The following is a 19,459-nucleotide window of genomic DNA, read 5'->3' on the forward strand; positions in this document are numbered from 1 at the left end:
ACTCATGGGCAGAGACCATCCCTTATATAAATCAGATCTTTAATCCATTCTTAAAATATTACTTGGCCAATTCTCCCTCTTATACCACACAACTATTACAAACCACCACCTATATCTCAAGACTCCCCTTTTCTCCTTCCTTCATTCCCATCAAGCATCAAACTATCTTCACCTTCCTTCATCTCTCCAATCCAAACTTTAATCATTCATACAAATTTTTATGATACATATTATGTACCAAGTATTATGCTAGGTGCTGGAAATACAGTGAAGAACAGGACAGATCCAATCTCTGCCCTCATCCATTATTCTTTTCCAATCTCAGCCTCCACAGCTGCTCTTAATCTCATTCCTCCAAGGACTTTGATAGATTGGTCCATTCTCAACCTCTTCCTCATCACTGTCTACCCATTTTCTAAAAAGCCTCCTTCCATTGACCGTCCTTTTCTATTATTGCTTTCTGTCCTTCCTCTTGCAGTCAAATTATTAACAGAGTAATATTTTAATTCATTATTTTCACTTCCTATTCACTTCTTAATCCTTTCCCACCCAGCTTTGGCTTTCAACACACTACTGAACTTCTCTGGCTAAAGTCATCAGTAACCAAACTGCCAATGCCAACAAGATACTTTTTAGGCCTTTCTCTCTTGTCCTGACATGGTTCATTACTCCTTCCCCTGAAACACTTTCTTTTCCTTGATGTCCAACCGGTCCTCAATGTTGTTCATCCCTTAAATGTTGACACTCTCCAGAGGTTTGTCTTAAGTTTTCCTAACTCTATATAAAAAATTTTAACCTAGTGTCTAAATAGTATGTGAATATCCATAAACTGTGCTTACGTGCATTTTCCTGGGAGAAAGGATCATAGTTCTCTTTATATTCTCAAAGAGGCCAGAGACTCAAAGGGAGGCGGACGAGAGAATTCTGATCAATACTTTCCATTAGTGATTAAACTCCATTATCAACACTTTAACTACCACCTATATGCAGACGTATGTCTCATAAATCTACGTCTATAGCCCAAACTTATTCCGAGCTCCAGAATCATATCTACGTGCCAACTGCAGTTATAATGAAATGCCCAAAAGTAAACTCATTCTCCTTCTTCTAAAACTAAACTCATCATAAACCTACCCCCTTCCAATGAATCTCTGTTAATAACCTTATACTAAATTTAGGTGGCCAAGCCAGAAATCAGGTCCTTTCTCTCCTATAGAACTAATTTCTTTCCTGTCACTAGACTCCCCTGGGCGAATTTCTTGACTATATCTGCTTTCTCCACTCTTAATCAATTTTTGCCTAGATGATATGTAGTATCCTTCCAAACCAATTTTCTTTCTTATACTGTCACCAGAATTATGTCTAAAATGCAAAATTTTATGAGTTTCCTGCTTAAATCTCTTTAGTGATTTTGTACTTTCTACTAAAAAAAAAGTCTCAACTCCTTAGTATGACTGCCTTACATTATACAAAAAAAAAAAAAAACAACAACAAATAAAAACTATGCTTCCTTGGACATACCATGTCATATCTTATTATCTGACCTCTATACATACCGTTCCCTCTACCTGAAATACTAATTTCCCATTTGTCTTTAATACTTCCTCTGTGAAGAAGAAGAGCATAGTGAAATGGTTCCTACTACATTTAAGGAGTCTGATCTAAGCTCAAATACTAAGTCTGCCACTTACTACATGAGTAACACTGGGTAAAGTTACTTAACATTTGCAATCCTTATATATGTTTCTCCAGAATCCTCTTTGAAGGCAAAGTCTGTCTACCTAAGTGTGTCTGTATCTAGAACGCAGCAGATGTTCAGTAAATGCTAGATAAATAAATGAATTAATCAATATATGTTTGTATTCTCCACATCCGTTGCTTAATATCCTGCATAAAGAGAATATCCAGGAAAATGTTTGCTAAATGAACCAGAGAAAGAAAAGACAAATAGGGTCCTAGATAAGTTGTTCAGTTGGGTAGAGTATCTTTCTGATACTCCAAGTTTGAGGGTGTGATCCCTGGTCAGGACACATAACAGAATCAATCAATGAATGCATAAATAAGTGTAACAACAAATCAATGTTTCTCTTTCTCTCTCTCTACTCTTCTCTCTCTCTAAAATCAACACATAAATTAATAATAATAAAAAAAAGGCCCTGGCTGGTTTGGCTCAGCAGTTGGAGCGTCGGCCTGTGGACAAGGGAGTCCCGGGTTTGGATCCCGCTAGGAGCACATACCAAAAAAACATAAATAAATAAAATATACACTTAAAATAAAATTAATTAATTAATTAATAATAAAAAAAGAAGTCCTGGCCAGTTTGGTTCAGCAGTTAGAGCACAGGCCCATGGACCAAAGGGTCTCAGGTTCGATTCCGGTCAAGGGCATGCACCTGGGTTGCAGGTTCGATCCCTAGCCCATCAGGGTAACTAATCAATGTGTCACTCTCCCATTGATGTTTCTTTCTTTCTCTTTCTCACCCTCTCTCTCTCTCCCTCCCTCCCTTCCACTCTCTCTACAGAAAAAATGAAAAAATGTCCTCAGGTGAGAATTAACAAAAAATAAAAATAAAAAAAAATTTTAAAAAAAAGAGGAATAGGACATTGCTATATCACCAATTACTACTCTTCAGCAAATATATATTAGCTGATAATCAAACTGTTTTCCTTTTAAAGTTAAGTCTAAATCATGGCTCTCAAATGTCACTAAGCCATCACAAACTTCAGCAAATTAGTAAAATGTATTTAAATATTTAATATTTTGTATGGACTATTCTGTGCTCCTTAGTCTCTATCGCTCTTTACCCTTTTTTATACAGAAATCCTTACCTTTCTTCCCCTTTCTTATAAATAAAATCAATTTCAGAAAATAGTTATAAAAATGTGCTCTAATTTAAAGGAAGATAATGTTTTTCATCCACCATCAGGAAAGGAAAACAAAAAGTCATTCATTTCTCTAGTGATCCCCTCTTCTCTTTTCAAACTGATAATCCCTCAGCAACAAAAGAAATATTGTTAAAATAGGCCAACTGCATAGGGATGGAATACAGTTTATGGGTAGGGGCCAGAAGGAAACTAGCTGGTGCATTGGGGATCATATCCACGAAGTCCATTTTCCTTAGGACATACTTCAATAGCCAGTGTTATAACACATATTCACAGTAACAAAAATATCACTACAGATAAAGAAAGTACTTCAAGCCAATGGGAGCCAAAAGTGCCGAGTTCACACCGAGTACTCCCAATCAAATCATTTCTGTATCTGAAACCAGCATTGAAAAATTTCTAGTGCATGTTAACTTATATATGAAAATGGTGGGAGACATTTACTAATACAACACTTGCTGGAGCCCTGGCCGGTTTGGCTCAGCAGTTAGAGCATAGGCCCGCGGACCGAGGGTCTTGGGTTCGAAACGGGTTTATGCCTTAGCTCAGTGGTTCTCAACCTTCCTAATACCGTGACCCTTTCGTACAGTTCCTCATGTTGTGGTGACCCCAACCATAAAATTATTTTTGTTGCTACTTCGTAACTAATTTTGCTATTGTTATGAATCGCCATTGGAAATATGTGTTTTCTGATGGCCTTAGGTGGCCTCTGTGAAAGGGTTGTTCGACCCCCAAAGGGGTCACTACCCACAGGTTGAGAACCGCTACCTTAGCTGCTATGTGGTGACCTTGGTCAATTTATCAAAGTTCTTTAAAACTTGATAATCTCTATGTTAAGCCATCCCTCAGAGACAGTTACATTAGGGAGAATACCTCACAAGGAGCTAAACTATTTTGGAAGAGGGTAAAAAACTCAAGATGGTGGCTAATGAATTCCTAGGCAATTTATACCTTTCCAAAGGGACATCTGATAGTACAAAATACATCAGTCTCAAACTCTCAGAGACACAGAAGAGCCACAGACTCACCTTACAAACTGATCTCGTCCACCCACTGCAAACTGGTGAGTGTTGGCAGGATTCACATAGATTGTATAGAGCCCCACTTTCTTCTCCTTCTCTTTTGTCACCACCAGCTTCCTTTAAGAGTAGAAAAGCATAGTTATATTCTCTCAAAGATATAGATGGTCATGGCAAGTGAGAGCAGAGAGAGTAATGTTTGTTTTAAACATAAGAAGACAAAACCTCCCTTAACATAAAATTACTAAATGCTACTTTGGAGATAGAAAAAAAAGTGGTGAAGTCATTTTTCTGGTGTTCCTCAAGAAGTATAAGTTAAAAGTATATTAAAGCATTGCTTCTCAGGTACTTCTCAGTTTAGCTAGAATCCAACATGATAACCAATCATTAAACAGACAATAATACCCATGTCTTCCCATCCTTCATTCATAAATACATATTTCTTATCATCTAGGATCAGGGAATGAGGGGACGATGAATCACAAAATAGTGGACAGAAAAGACAAGGTCAGAGTCTGTCTCCTAGATTCCAGAAAGTGTCACTTAAAATCTAGTGTTAAAAATGCACAGAGCAGAATGACAAACCACAGTTATCCAGCACAGAGGAAATCCGAAGGGAAATAGCCTTCTTCTTCCCTTATCTGAAGCAAATTAGGAGAGGAGGTTCTTATGCAGATAGCTGTTTTTTAAAAAAATATTTTTTTTATTTGCAAATTAAAGTTAATATACATTATATTAGTTTCAGGTGAACAACCCCATGATTAGACATTTATACAACTTACGAAAGTGATCACCCTAAAGATAGCTATTTTTAAGTCTGGAAAATAACTTCTAAATTATTCTTCTGTTTGTACCACAAAAAAAAAAAAAAAAAAAAAAAGGAATCCTTAGGAGGGCATGAGGCCCTGAGGAAATGCTATGACATTTCAGTTTTAGCCAGAAGATTCTGGCTTTTAGCCATAATTTGTCCCACCTTAAGCGTAGCACTATGAATATTCTTCCCAGATCTACGCGTCCAACCAGTCAATATGACATCATAAAGATCAGTAAATTTATAGAAAAGGAAAGACATGAAAGGAAAGAACTGGGCTTTAGCTTTCATTTTTAATCTGAGGTTCTGCTCATTTCTGTTGCTAAAGAAACTGAAAGAAATATAATCATGACAGCCCTGGCCGGTTTGGCTCAGCGGTTAGAGCGTCCGCCTGCGGTCCGGAGAGGCCCGGGTTCGGTTCCCGCTAAGGGCATGTACCTCGGTTGCAGTTTGTCCCCGGCCCTGTTCGGTTGTGCGGGTGGCAGCCACTCGATGTGTCCCTTTCACATCGATGTTTCCCTCTCTCTCTCTCCTTCTCATTCTATCTGAACAAAAAATGGAAAAATGTCCTCAGGTGAGGATTAAAAAAAGAAAGAAATATAATCATGACAAGTTTCTTGTAAAGAAACAAGTTTTAGCATCCCCTCTGCAAGGTTAGTCACTCCAGCCTAGACTGCTCTAAGTGGAGAGATTTTACTTGCTTTTAAAATCTCTGCAGCCTTCCATCAAAAGAACAGTGTTCAGAGGTCATTAAAAAGGGATGTCATTAGGCAAAACTATCTATCTCTCTCTCTCTCCCTCTCTCTCAAAACGAGGCAGAAAACATACCAAGAAAGAGTTTCAGGAATACACTAGCAATGAAGAAAAGATAACTTTAATTGGGTTTCCAACAGCAAATAGTAGTAGAAGCAGAAGCTGCTCCTTTTTACAGGACTACCTTATTTCCTCAGCAATTTAGATTTTCAGGAAAGGGTCAAATATAAAGGTTACTATGTGGAAGCAAAATGAGGAAACTATGCGGATTGATTATGAAGTCCTGGTTCCATGTCATGAAATCCTGACAAAGACCTTAATCTTTCTATGCTGCAATTTACCTAAAACAATTCTCCCTCCCAATGGGTTAATGCACAGAGTACCTTGAGCTTTCCAAGGAACATGCAATGTTGCTATAAAAACGATTAATCAGCCCTGGTCAGGTGGCTCAGTTAGTTGGACCATCGTCCCATATATCAAAAGGTTGTGGGTTCAATTTCTGGTCAGAGCACATATGGGAGGCAACTGATAAATGTTTCTCATGTTGCTGTTTCACTCTCTCTAACAATCAGTAAAAACATATCCTTGGGTGAGAGAAAAATAATCATAGCAGAGGAAAGCAGCACATGAAACCATATGAACCAAATAAACCAAGTTTTGTCTTAAAATTTGTAGTTTTTTAACAAGCAGGCATATTTCAGCAAAAATAGAAAAAAAAATTACACATCAGACCAAAAAATTCCTTTGAAGAATATCTCAAACTGGCTTCCACTGGCTAAAGGAATATCTCTTTACTAAAATATTAGCTAATTTTACCAGCTTCCAGAGACTCAACTATCTATCATACAGGGCGGGACAAAAGTAGGTTTATAGTTGTGAGTACCCGAAACAGTTTATTCTTATATTATTACTAATTATTGTATTCTTTTCCATATGAACAAATGTAAACCTATTTTTGCCCCACCCTATATTCACACAAAAAGTTCCTCTATGCCAGCTTCACAAAACAGTGCCTGGCCATGACTTTCACATTCAGCTCACTACCTCATTTCAGCCTTCTACTACTTTTTCAACCCCTAAAGCAAAACCTTTGTGAAGGCTCACTGTATATTATTCCCCAAATCCAGAATTTGGGCATCCTCCTACTCAAAGTTTTTCTTACGTTCCCCCTTTTACTGTCTATCCCATCTATCATCTTAATCCATTGGTCTTCTCTCAGCCAGATTTTGTGCCCTTGTTTCATTCCAAATTCAATGACACCTATGTTCTCTGCTCATTACTAGAACCAGATTGCAAACTCCTTATGGCCTAACAATAGTTGTCCTTTGACCCTGATCTACAGGATAAGATCTCATTCTGCTTCACAACTCTCCACCAGAGCAGACCAAATGAATTCCTATCATTTTTTACATCTTTGCCCTTCCCCTCCCTTCTTGAAAAGTTGCCAGTGTTCCATTATCATCACAGAACCACAGTACCACAGAACTTTAGAACTGAAAATAACAAACATCATTCAGTTCAAGAGAATAAATAATTTTCTCAAACCTAAATAACTGCAGGATAGTATAAGAAGGCAGACCCATCCGGTTGGCGTGGGTCAGTGGTTAGAGCATGGCCCACAGACTGAAGGGTCATGTGTTTGACTCCTGCCTGGTCAAGGGCACGTACCTGGGTTGCAGGTTCAATCCCTGACTCTGGTCGCGACACATGAGGGAGGGAACCAATCGATGTCTCTCTCTCATGCTGATGTCCCCCCCAAACCACCTCAATCCCTTCCTCTCTCTAAAAAAAAAAATCAAACAAAAAATTTTTTAAAAGAAGGTAGATCCCTTGTCAGCCAGTCCTGTTCCCTTTCCGGTATAAACCGAGGATCTCCCAACCCGTGTCCTCTTCAAGGTTTATATAAATAACTAATGCATCTTTTCTGCAAGTCTAAATCATTTCTATCATCTAATCAGTTTTTGAAATTCTTCCACAATCTAGACAACTTTTTCTGCACTTACATTTAATAATAATCAGCCTTAACATTATATTCCCTAAATTAACTCATACTACTTTACTTGTATACTAGATAAATCAGTGATATCCCTTACTCAATACTGGTATTGACATATAAGATTTGTTATAATGATTTTTAAGACTTAATAATTAATTAAGTTAATAATTCATCTAGATAATCCATGGTTAAATAAACTGTGGTATACCAATGTTATAATGTATATGTCAAGGTTAAAAATTAGGTAAGCTTTTAAGGTCTGACAGAGAAAGATCTCCAAAATACATTCTAAAATGAAAAAAGCAAATTGCAGAAACAGACATGTTTCTATATACATATGTGTCTTTTTAAAAATTTTTTCTTTATTGATTTTGAGAGAGAGAGGAAGGGAGAGGGAGAAACATCAATGAGAGAGAACATCAATCAGCCACTTACTGCATGCCCCCCACGAGGGACTTGGTTTACAACCTGTGTGCCCCGACTGGCAATTGAACCAGTGGCCTCTTGGTACATGGGTCAATGTTCAACCACTGAACTATACTGGCTGGGCAGGTATTCAAAATTTTTAACAATGATTATCAATAGCCAGAAAAGTGGGGGCCAGAGGAGGTGTATATAAGAGAGCATTTACATTTTGTCCATATACTTTTTTTTAAATGGATTTTTCTTTGCTTTTTTTTCTTTCTTTTTTTTTTTCCTTTACTGATTTGAGAGAGAAGAAGGGAGAGGGAGAGAGACAGAAACATCAATGACAGAGAACATCGACTGGCCGCCTCCTGTATGCGTCCCCCCACCCCGGGGGATTTGGCCTACAACCTAGGCATGTGCCCTGACCAGGAATTAAACTGTTTGATACATGGGTCGATGCTCAACCACTGAGCCACACCAGTTGGGTTGTCTATATATGTTTTATTTGAATTTCGTGTGTGTGTGTGTGTGTGTGTGTGTGAGAGAGAGAGAAAGAGAAATACCCATGCACACGCACACACACACCCCGGGCTACCTGGATCCAAACAAGATGCTATGCTATCACACAGCTTAAAAAGGATATAATTTACTCATAAGTCTCAAACTGATGTAAAAATGAGCTGTGATATAACAGAGCTCAATAGCTACCAATATTTTTGTTCAAAATGTATCATTTGTTTACATGTTTCACTACGTAATTGAATTAAAATGACATAGGACCATATCTCTAAGCTGTTTGTAGAGTAATATGGTTCTTGTGGGTAAACTGACTGGTACACAAGTGAATGGAGAATTATTAAAGCCCACATATAATAAGATAACTGAACCCTGCTTCAGAAATAAAGTTAGACTGAAAGGTACTTCACTGAAGACAAACAGACAAACAACAACAAAGAAGTACAGAATTCCCCTCAATCCTAATCTGCTTCTTATCGGCACAAAGGGACCATTCTGATGGACCAGAGAATTAAGAATTACCTAGCCACGTGGAATATTTTCAAGGCCAAGAGATCCAGTTCTGTAAAAATACTACTGTTATACTTACGAAGCTGGCCGATCTTGTCTGAGGTCAATGGTGAAGACAACTGCATCTTCACCTGCAGATAGAAATGTACAGGGAGAGTCTGGTTCCAGGGCCAACTGTAGGAGAAAAAAGGGAAAGGATGAAATTTCTAAAGATCAGAATTAGAAGTTATCTGGTTCATCCCTTTATTTTTAAGAAGGGCTACATTTAAATCTCAGTAGGAAAGGAGATAATTTAATAAACCCACCTCTCTTGTCCTGTGTAAATTACTTACAGCTTGTTTACTCTACACAAGTCAAAAGGAGAGGTGACTTGCTATTTTAACTAAGTCCCCAAGGGATGTAAACAGTGATACCAAAGGAAAACATCAGTCATTAGGACTCATTCTCAAATAAAATTAATTGCACACCCTTAGATGGGGAGGTAAGTGGTGCTCAAGTTTCATTTCCCTACATCTTAGTTCTAAAAATTAGTTATCTAGTATGTTGGAGGTACACTTAAGATTCAAGGAAACACACAATTTTCAAATTGCCTGAACCAATTAGAAAGGATACTCTGGGTCTACCTACATATTTGTTTAGTTTTTTTAACGAGAAAACCACCCTCTGCCTCGGCTGGTTTGGCTGAGTGCTGGCCCTCAGACCAAAGGGTTGAGGGTTCAGTTCCCAGTCAAGGGCACATATCGGGGTCAAGCGAGAGGCAGCCAGTCAATATGTTTCTCTCACATGGATGTTTCTTTCTCCCTCTCTCTCTCTCTCTCTCCCTCTCCCTTCCACTCTTATCTAAAAATCAATGGAAAAATATCCTTGGGTGAGGATCAACAACCACAAAAAAGAGACAGAGAGAGGACCACCCTCTTTCCAAGGCACAGAAAACATAGTACCTACCCTTGAGACTAGGCAGCTCCTCACTGGCTGCCACCATGACTATTTGGCCTATATTCCCAGGTCTAAATAGAGCTTCCAGAAAGTGATCAGAGTAAACTTTAAAGGTTTGGAAGGCATAGGAGACTTCAAGGATCTCCAAATTAACTATGGTTCAGCTTAGGAATTAGGCATAATCAACTAAATACTGCATGTGCAAGATCTACAAATCTCTCCAATACTTGCCTTCCAAGAAGTTTAGGATGGTGGCTGCTTTTTCTCCCTTCTTAAGTACAAATCTTAGGATTAAAAGAAGGGAGGCAGGTGACTACAATAAACAGAAATACAAGAAGGCCTTGGTGAGATCCAGAGGAGCTGGTTTGGAAATCCTTTGGGGTAAATACTTACTTACCTTGTGGGATGCTCCCTTATGCTGGGCCACACGCTTCGTATTCTTGCAGCACTGTGTGGCAGACAACTCTGCTACCCGCACCTGCCCATCACGGGCACACATGGCCAGGGTGGAATCACCACTGTTAGGAAGGAACTTTGCCTGGGGTGTTAAGAATGAAAAAAGGGACACACAAAAGAAATTGAGGAGGTGAATTTGAGAGAAAAAAATATGATGAGAACCCCCAACTCATTCTGTTTTGTTTCACAACAGCTAAAAACAGCTTGCCAGTTCTTAAATTAATTAGAGTCTAATTTCTCCCAAGAGTTAAAGGAGAGGGAGAGAAAAAACTTCTCTGATGTAAAAGAGCATTTCAGGCCAGCAGGTATGGCTCAGTGGTTGAGTGTCGAACCATGCACTAAAAGGTTGCTGGTTCGATTCCCAATCAGGGCATATGCCCGGGTTGCAGGTTCAGTTCCCAGTAGGGAGCATGCAGGAGGCAGCTGATCAATGTTTCTCTCTCATTGATGTTTCTATCTATCTTTCCCTCTCCCTTCCTGTATCTCTAAAATTCAATTTAAAAAAAACATTTAAAAAAAGAGTTTCAGTTGACGCTGGAAGGTTGAACTGGTACAGGATAAGTGCTCAGGTGAACTAGGACTCTACCTACGAGGGGAGAAAAGTAAGAAAAATTTGCTACAAAGAAAAAGCAATCTAATGAGGATGTCGGGGAAGGAGGGAACATGCTTAGGAATAAATGGCCAATACCAATACGATGTATCATGCTGATGAGTAAAATCTCCAGAGAATAACAATATTAGCTAACATTTATCAAGAGTACCAGGTATGGTTTGAACTGCTTAGCTCCTATTGTTATTTAATCCCCATAACACTCTATGTTATCAGCCCTACATTATAAATAAATTGAAGACAGATATTAAATAACTTGCCCCAAATCACACAGCTAGTAAAGGGTAAGGCCAGGGTTTGAACCCAAGTATTCTGGCTCAATGCTCTCTGCTCTTACACTACATGCTTCCTACCAGGGCACGTTTGGTACTTTCTTGATGATTTATAAGCACCCTACTTATAATGAGACTTCCAACAGTCTTCATGCTCAAGGGAAGAAAAGCTTGCCATAGGTCTCTCAGTGTATTAACTCCCCTAAAGCATTATGAGAGCTAAGGTAGGACTGACTGAGTTCAATGTCTAATTCCCACAACGTACTACCAGCTCCCACTACAGGCAACAGTTCAGATCTGTCTAACTCATGCCTGATTTTTCTCAACTGCTATTCTGCTTCCTTTCCTCACCTGGAAGACATTGCTTTTGTGGCCACTCTCAAAGTCCAGTACTGGCTGCCGACGTACCCAGTCCCAAACCACCACTTTCAGGTCATCACTGCCACTGGCCAGCCAAGTTCCACGCTGGTTAAAGTGCAGGGTATTGACACAACCAGTATGGCCCTCAAGCCCATGCTGCAGGCGGAAACGCTGCACAAAGACTCTTGCCCCACAAGCCTCATATACAAAGCGGGAACTTGAACCCAGTTCCCGCTCCCGAAGGGCAGGAAGGGCTTGCCAGCGAGGTCGAGGAAGGGCTGATGTCTCCGAGGACACCCAGTCCTCCAGGGCCCGCTCATCATCTGATGAGTCCTGGTCACGGTTGGCTCGCTTGCGCTGTACACGACGAGGAGGATGCTCTTCTTCCTCCTCTTCTTCTTCCTCCTCTTCCTCTGAACGATCATGGACTTGATTTTCATCATTGATGGAGTAATGGCCAGTGTCCTCCATACTGTCAGAGTCTTTGTCTTCACCTGAACTCTCTGTATCTGTGTCTCGACTTTCTGTGCTGGTGCGATTGGGGCCACCATCGTCCCCCGTCAAGCTCAAGCTCAGGTCTGAGGCCTCTACTTCAATGCCTGAGGATGTCTCCCTCCCTTCTTCAGCTCCAGACATCTCCTCTGGACTGCTAGACATGCTTCCTGAATGTAAGTGAGATATGGATAGGTGAGGGTGGGGGTAAAAGGATATAGGATAGTGATCAAGCATTTCCCTGCTTTAGTCTAAGAAATCGTCACATCAGCCCAACCAGTGTGGCTCAGTGGATTGAGTGTCATCACATGGACTAAGAGGTACCAGTCTGATTGCAGGTCAGGGCACATGCCTGGGTTGCAGGCTTGATTCCCCAGTAGAGGGCGTGCAGGAGGCAGCCTACTAATGTTTCTCTCTCACATCGATGTTTCTGTATCTCTCTCCCTTCCTCTCTCTCTAAAAAAAAAATCAATAAAAACATATTTTTAAAAAAGGAAGAAATCATCAAATGACCCAGGAACCTTAACTTTGGTCAAAGTGTTTTCGTGACAAATGCTTATAAAGAGTACCTTCCGAGGGGGGATCTTATATAAGAAATTAAAAAGACTAAGATCAAAGTCACATACAAATAAAGGTACTTCTGTCTGGCCAATGTGGCTCAGTGGCTGATCATCGACCCATGCACCAAGAGGTCACTGGTTTGATTCCTGGTCAGGACACATGTCCTCAGTGGGGTACATGTAGGAGGTGGTTGATTGATGTTCTCTCTCACAGATGTTTCTATCTCTCTCTCCCTCCCTTTCCCTTACTCTCTCTCTAAAAATCAATAAAGGGAAAAAAAATTGTAAATAAAGGTACAATACATTCTCAAGGGACAAAGCATTGATAGACTATATGAAAGTATGCTTGATACAACAACTACCTTAGGTTCTATACCGCTGAGTGGGCATCCATTAGTTACAGTGAATAATTAAACTAAATTAAAGGAAAAGAATAGCCATCCCAGTAAGGGTTGGCATAGCCATCTTCTTAGAGATAGATGGAAATAACTGATTAGAATCACTACGACAGTAGATGAGGTATTGGACTTTTTCCCACTTCAAGAAAGCACCACTACACCTCCTAATTTCTAAACTTTCTTTCCCCAAAATCTTAAAAATCCACGTAGAATTCAAAAGGAAGTAGAAGAGACAGTGGGAATTGTGATCATTTAAGTGAGTTCTTGCTCACTTTTTGCTAATATATGTATTCTGACTTACTTCCATTAATTTAATAATTTTAATACTATTTTTAGTTATATAAACTGAGACAAAGTCTATCAGGAAGCATACATGAAAATAATAATAAGAGCCCTGGCCAGTTTGGCTCAGAGGTTAGAGTGTCAGCCACGAACCAATGAACCGCAGGTTCGATTCTGGTCAAGGACACACACCTCAGTTGTGGTTCGTCCCCGGCTCTGGTGGGGTCGTGCAGAGGCAACCAGTTGATGTGGCTCTATCCCTCTCTCCCTCCTTCCCACTCTATCTCATAATAGGTAGAAAAATATCCTCAGGTGAGGAATAAAAATAAGTTAATAAATAATAATAATAAAAAGAAGGGGCCCTACAGTAGTACCTGAGAAGAAAGTTCGCCATCTTCTAGGCCTGCCATGTTGGTAGTTATAAAAGAACTGGGTCACACTGAATGATTTAATCCCCCACAATTAGATACCGTATTCTCCTATAGAAAAACTTCCAAATTGTATAAGCACTTGGCAATATTCTATAGCCACAATTTCTAACCTAAGGTCAAGGTATAAAGGAATGGGAATGAGGATTTTAAACACTGCTCATGGACTTCTTTTCTTAGATAAGTACAAGTTTTACCTTGCCAGAAGTAAAGGCTATTAGGAAAGGCAGAGCTGTTATGGGTGATTCTGGTATAAACTATTCAACTGCAATGCCACACTAATGTTAAAAAATCCAAAGGATTGGAGCACCTTACTGCTTATTCATCTAGATTAGAGCAGTAATTTCTGAAAATCTTTGTAGCAGTGGAACCCTTTTCCAATGAACTCTTAGACAAAACCCAATACAGAAAACAGGTAATGTTAAGTGCTTTGGTTCAAGTAGTGACAGAAGGTTGAGGAACATATAAACAGCTCTTTTCAAAAAGCACCTCAACTAAGAACACGGTGTGAAAACAACTAGGCTAGAACTGGAAGATAAAGGGGAACAGTGCAGAAACTTGCTCCTATGAACTACAATTGCTGGGACTGCTGTATATGCTGAGAAGGATTAACAGTGTGGTTTTTGAAGTGCAAATGGGTCTAAGATTTGGAGTGGTGAGAAGAGATAAAATATCACACCTATCACTTCTGTGGAAAAGGAAAAATAAAAGGTCAAAACCCCTAGCATTTATTGTTAAAATCATGATTTAAAAAATTAAGACAACTTTGGGGGCCCTATCACATTAATGTAAAGGCCAAAGCTTATCACAAGCTCAGCAAGAGGACCCTAGCAGTCAATGACCAAGATCTATCTCAAAGTACTGGCAAATTTTTTCTGCCATGGGTCAGATAGTAAAAGTTTGAAGCTTCATAGGCCATATGGATCTCTGTCACAACTACTCCACTGTTATAGCACAAAATACTATGTAAACGAATGGGGCGTGATTGTTTCAATAAACTTTACAAAAACAGTGGTAGGCTAGATTTGGCCTATAAGCCAGTTGGCCAATCCCTGATCTAGCTAATGGCCAAACTCCAAATCAGCTGTATACCTCAAACTCCTCTAAAACACTGTGTCTTACAACTAAGCCCAGTGAAAAATTTGAACCACCTTCCTTTATAGAAGATGAATGGCTGGTAAGAAAGAACAAAAAGGCAATAAAACAGCATATTGAAAAATCTCATCTCCTCCTCAATTTCATTATTTTGCCAATCACATCAACTAGAATTTAGCCTATAATCCTGGCCTGCAAGGTGCTGACGAATGCTGGACACTATGTTGCCCAACTATATCCATTTGATGAATGTTTCTTTAGTTTAGAAGTTGGCTCAGTTGAAACATTGGTTGAATAACTCAGGTAGTAGCTAGGTGTATCAGAATCTTTATATCCAGCCTTCAAATCTGCACTGGATCCAGTGATTTAACCCTTGGCAGCATTGGCAAAGAAAGAATGAATGGAAGGAAGAATGGAGAGACGAATGGAAGGAAAGCAGGAAGAAAATCCCAATTCCAATTGGTTCAGGTTATAATTTCATCTCTTATCTAATATCTCTATTAAACAATGATCTACCATGAAAAGAGACTTCTCATTACAACTGGGGAACCTCACCTTCACAACAACTCTTGTTCCCACAACCAACTGGATCTTCTTTTTCTCCTAGGTTTTTATCCATCCTTACAACCTTTCAGAATTCCAAACCAACTGACCTCTTAAGAGGCATAACTCTATTATTATCTTCTGAAAACAATCAGATAAAAGTTGAAGGAGCAAATGTACCAGACAGCCCAAGGTGTTTTCTGTGTAATTTCCTATACTCAAAACAACTCAAGAAGTGTTCACTCTTAGGAAAGATTTCCTTCCCTCCACTAAAATCCATGTCTCCACCCTCTTTGGAAGAGGAGAACCTCAGCTGATAGCAAAAATAGCTTCACCTTCATTTTGGCCCCTTACCGTTGGCTAAGTCTGTTTTGCCATCTGTGTTGCTCCCTTTTCTGGACATCTTGATTGATGTTTACTGTAGCCAGCCTGGATTTGGAAGGGGAAAAAATAATTAGACAACAATGTGAGGAAAATGATAAGAGGGACAAGGAGATTTAACAATGTACACCTTTGTCATTTTTATAAAAAAATGATTTTTTTTTGCTGTGGGCTCAACAGGGCTTTTCTCAGCTGCTGAAATTATACCACGTTTCCCCCTATGTCTAAATTCCATAAAGAGACACATCTTTGGGAAGTCAACTGCAATCTCTTTACCTTTCTGAGTAAATAGCAATGTTTCTTCAGGGGGGAAAAAGGGAACTGATATAAAACCTGAAACAGTAGGTATATATCAAGTGACATATACTATAAGTAGAGCCTTAACTCGATACAAAAAGCTAGCTTCAGCACTGCCCTCTAGGCAAAAATCTTCTGTTGTAAATATCAGTCTTATGTATCTAAAAACTGTATTACATTGGCCCTGGCCTGTTTGGCTCAGCGGTTAGAGCATCAGCCTGCAGAACAGAGAGGCCCGGGTTCATTTCCTGGCTAAGGGTATATATCTCAGTTGCAGTTTGTCCCCGGCCCCAGTTGGGGTTATGTGGGTGGCAACCAATCGGTGTGTCTCTCTCACATTGATGTTTCTCTCTCTCTCTCTTTCTCCCTCTCTCTCTCCCGCTCTCTCTGAGGATAAATGCAAAAATGTCTCAGGTGAGGATAAAAAAAAAATCAAAAAAGAAACAAAACTATATTACATTGTCTTAACAACATGAAGAGGTGGGTCAGACTCTTTATATCATTTTACACGCAAACCAAAAGAAATGAAATCAAGTTCATGGGCTTTATGTTCACTCAGATGACTAGTTTCACACTTATAGGTGCAGATATTAACTATTATAAGAAGGAGAGACAAGTTAGAATTTGGAGGTCCCCTACTTCTAAGAATGTAAAAGGGTTTTTTTTTCCCCTTCTCCTCTTTCAACTAATAATAGTCCCTAAGTGCAAAGCTGGGGGGTAAGGGGGAAAGGGCAACATTTCTATTAAGCCATCTCAGTCCATTTCATAAAATGACACACATTATTTCACAATCCCACCAACCTTTGCCAGATTTGTCTTTTTGGCAAAACTATAACTAGGAATCAGAGTACCTAGCTTTCTTCCCTTTATAACACTGTAACACATTCATTATTTTTTCAGGGCCTTACTCCCACCTCGAGCAAATTCCAAAGGGCAAAGAAAAATATTATTCAGACCAGAATTTTGTTAAGCCCTTTCAGTGCCTTGAACAAAAGGCACTGGTAAAAGACAAAGTATGATTATGACTCCAGTCCTTGTACCCAGGCACACTAGCCTCTAATCTTTCAACAGCCCTTTCATTCCCATAACAATTATCCCAGAAGCAGCCCCATCCTTAACCTTACCCCCTATTCTCCTCTACAGAAATTCTCCTCCACATAAATTCAAGTTGCTACAAAAAGTGTCCTCTGCCAAGAGACAGCTGCTCAAAGCTTGCTCATAATAGGCCAGGGCGGGGGAGTAGAAATAATGCAAGAGCAGGACTGAGGCTGAATTTGAGGGAAGGACACCTGGAAGGATGATGATAAAAGATAAAGCCGATAAAAAACAGATTTGTGAAGCCACTAAAGTAAAAACAGCTGAAGAGCTGTTTGCAGAACAGGCTGTTTTCCTCCTACTTCGATGATATATTTTTGTACAGCATTCCTCACATGGCACTTGTTTTTCCCTCATAGCAGGCCCTGTTTATATTCTTTAGTATCTCAGCAATATTTCTTCCCCACCTAGGGCTTAAATTAATTACACTAATTATAAAAGTCCTATGAAGTGATAAATATAATTGCACTAGTTTGTTAAGATGAAAAACTAAGGTCCTAAGTATACCTACACTCAGTTGAGAACAGATCTGATGTTTTCTCACCTCCAGAATCAAAACTATCAACCATACCATACTTCCCACCCCACTATTATCCACTCCTACAGAAGAATAAAGCAGCTCCAGAGAACCTTTCTCAAAACTGAATCTCATCAGTTTCTATAGGAGCCCAGACTGCCTAAACTTTAGACTCATAATGGCCCTAGAAAACATATTTGTTTTCCCAGCCTCTATGACCAGGAGGAACCAAAGCCTAGTGCCCACCTAGCTCTGAGAAGTGGGCAAAAGAGAGCCATGGGGTTCAACCCATACTCACAGGTTACAGACCTCATCTTTTTGGGAAAATTGGTTTAAGGTTCTTGCAAGAAGGGACCTTATACTTGAGAAAAAAAGTTGACAGAATTTACTGCTAAATTCAGAAACAGAAAACCCTGTAAATGCTTATGTCAACTCTAATCACTAAGTTGATTTCTGCAGAAGGATGCTCCAAAGCAGTGGTCTAAAAACTGATAATGAATTATATCAATGAAAACTTTGAGCATGAACCTTCAATACAAGTGTACGCGCACGCGCACACACACACACACACTTAATCAAGTCACATTAAACATTAATTCTAGAAAAAACAGAAATTTCTATATATCACTGGATCATCTTCCATACCCCGTGGGATGCATACATTCCCACTCTAGGGGACCACTTCTTTAGAAAGCCAAGAAATTATGAGAATAATAAAATAACAATCACTTTGGAGATGAGTTGTTACTTTTATCATATAAACTTCAGTCAAAATAAAGAAATTTAAAATGATCTCAACTCTAGGGCAGGAATTAAGAGTAAGTGCCCAAATTAAAGCAGGCTAAGGCACTACCTATGACTGTTTCCCTAGGTCTCAAGTATGGACCCACTCTAGAATCCCTCCATCACCAAGAAATATAGTCTGATTTTATAATCTGAGGTTAGGGACCATACCTGACTCTAACTTAAACTACCTTCTTCATTCTTCTTTTTTTTGGTTAATCCTTACCCGAGAATATTTTTTCCACTGATTTTTAAAGAGGGTGGAGAGGAGGGTGGGGTAGAGAGAGAGAGAGAGATGGAACAAGGGTGGGTGAAAGAGAGAAACACCAATGTGAGAGAGACATATTGATTGGTTGCCTCCCACACTCGCCCAACCGGGGCCAGGGATTGAACCTACATCAAACTTGTAACCACTGAACCACACAATCCAGGGCCCTCCTTCATTCTTTAATGCACTACATTGCCAACAAATTCAGTTTTCCCTTGATCAATTGCCATGTACAGTAAATCTGATCCAGAACAATCCAATCTGAGCTTGGAAGAACTGATGAGCTCACTGCCCCAGGTAGCTGGGGAGTTTAATCAGATTAGCTCCACTGCCTGTATTCTAAAAATAACCATAACCCCTGCCAAACTAAAGGTTAAAGAGTAAACTATTGGAGGATGGAGAAAAAAACTTAGGTATCATTTTTCTTTCTACTTAAGAAATTTCAGTAACCTAGATTTTTCTTGACTTAATAAGAAAAAGGTCTTAAATTTTTAATCAAATCGATGACAAAATATTAAGTAAAAAACCAAAACAAGTATTTTGTTGAAGAAGTACCAAGTGTCTCCTGTTTAAAACCTCAGAGGCTGCCTGGGCAGTGTGGCACTGTGGACTGAGAGGTCCTGGTTTGATTCTGGTCAGGGCACACCCAGGTTGTAGGCTCAATCTCCAGTAGGGGGCGTGCAGGAGGCAGCCAATCAACGTTTCTCTCTTACATTGATGTCTCTCTCTCTCCCTTCCTCTCCCTCTGGAAAAAAAAATTGATAACAACATATTAAAAAATAAATAAA

General features: G+C 39.5%; 1 protein-coding gene across 3 annotated transcripts in view; it reads right to left on the minus strand.

Annotated features, from left to right (window-relative positions):
- Positions 1–19,459, minus strand: part of DCAF8 (DDB1 and CUL4 associated factor 8) — a 42,988-nt gene that overhangs the window by 11,952 nt on the left and 11,577 nt on the right. For all 3 annotated transcript variants that reach the window (XR_004960991.1, XM_036273714.1, XM_036273715.1), the window contains exons 3-7: positions 15,685–15,759; positions 11,524–12,194; positions 10,232–10,372; positions 8,978–9,072; positions 3,914–4,024 (exon numbers count right to left, since the gene is read on the minus strand). Coding sequence is in view for 2 of the 3 variants with exons in the window: in XM_036273714.1 (XP_036129607.1) it covers positions 3,914–4,024; positions 8,978–9,072; positions 10,232–10,372; positions 11,524–12,194; positions 15,685–15,733 (1,067 nt within the window). In the remaining variant the exon portion in view is untranslated. The remainder of the gene's footprint in view (positions 1–3,913; positions 4,025–8,977; positions 9,073–10,231; positions 10,373–11,523; positions 12,195–15,684; positions 15,760–19,459) is intronic.

This window comes from Molossus molossus, unplaced genomic scaffold, assembly GCF_014108415.1.
Source record: "Molossus molossus isolate mMolMol1 unplaced genomic scaffold, mMolMol1.p scaffold_m16_p_20, whole genome shotgun sequence".
NCBI classification, from domain to species: Eukaryota; Metazoa; Chordata; class Mammalia; order Chiroptera; family Molossidae; genus Molossus; species Molossus molossus.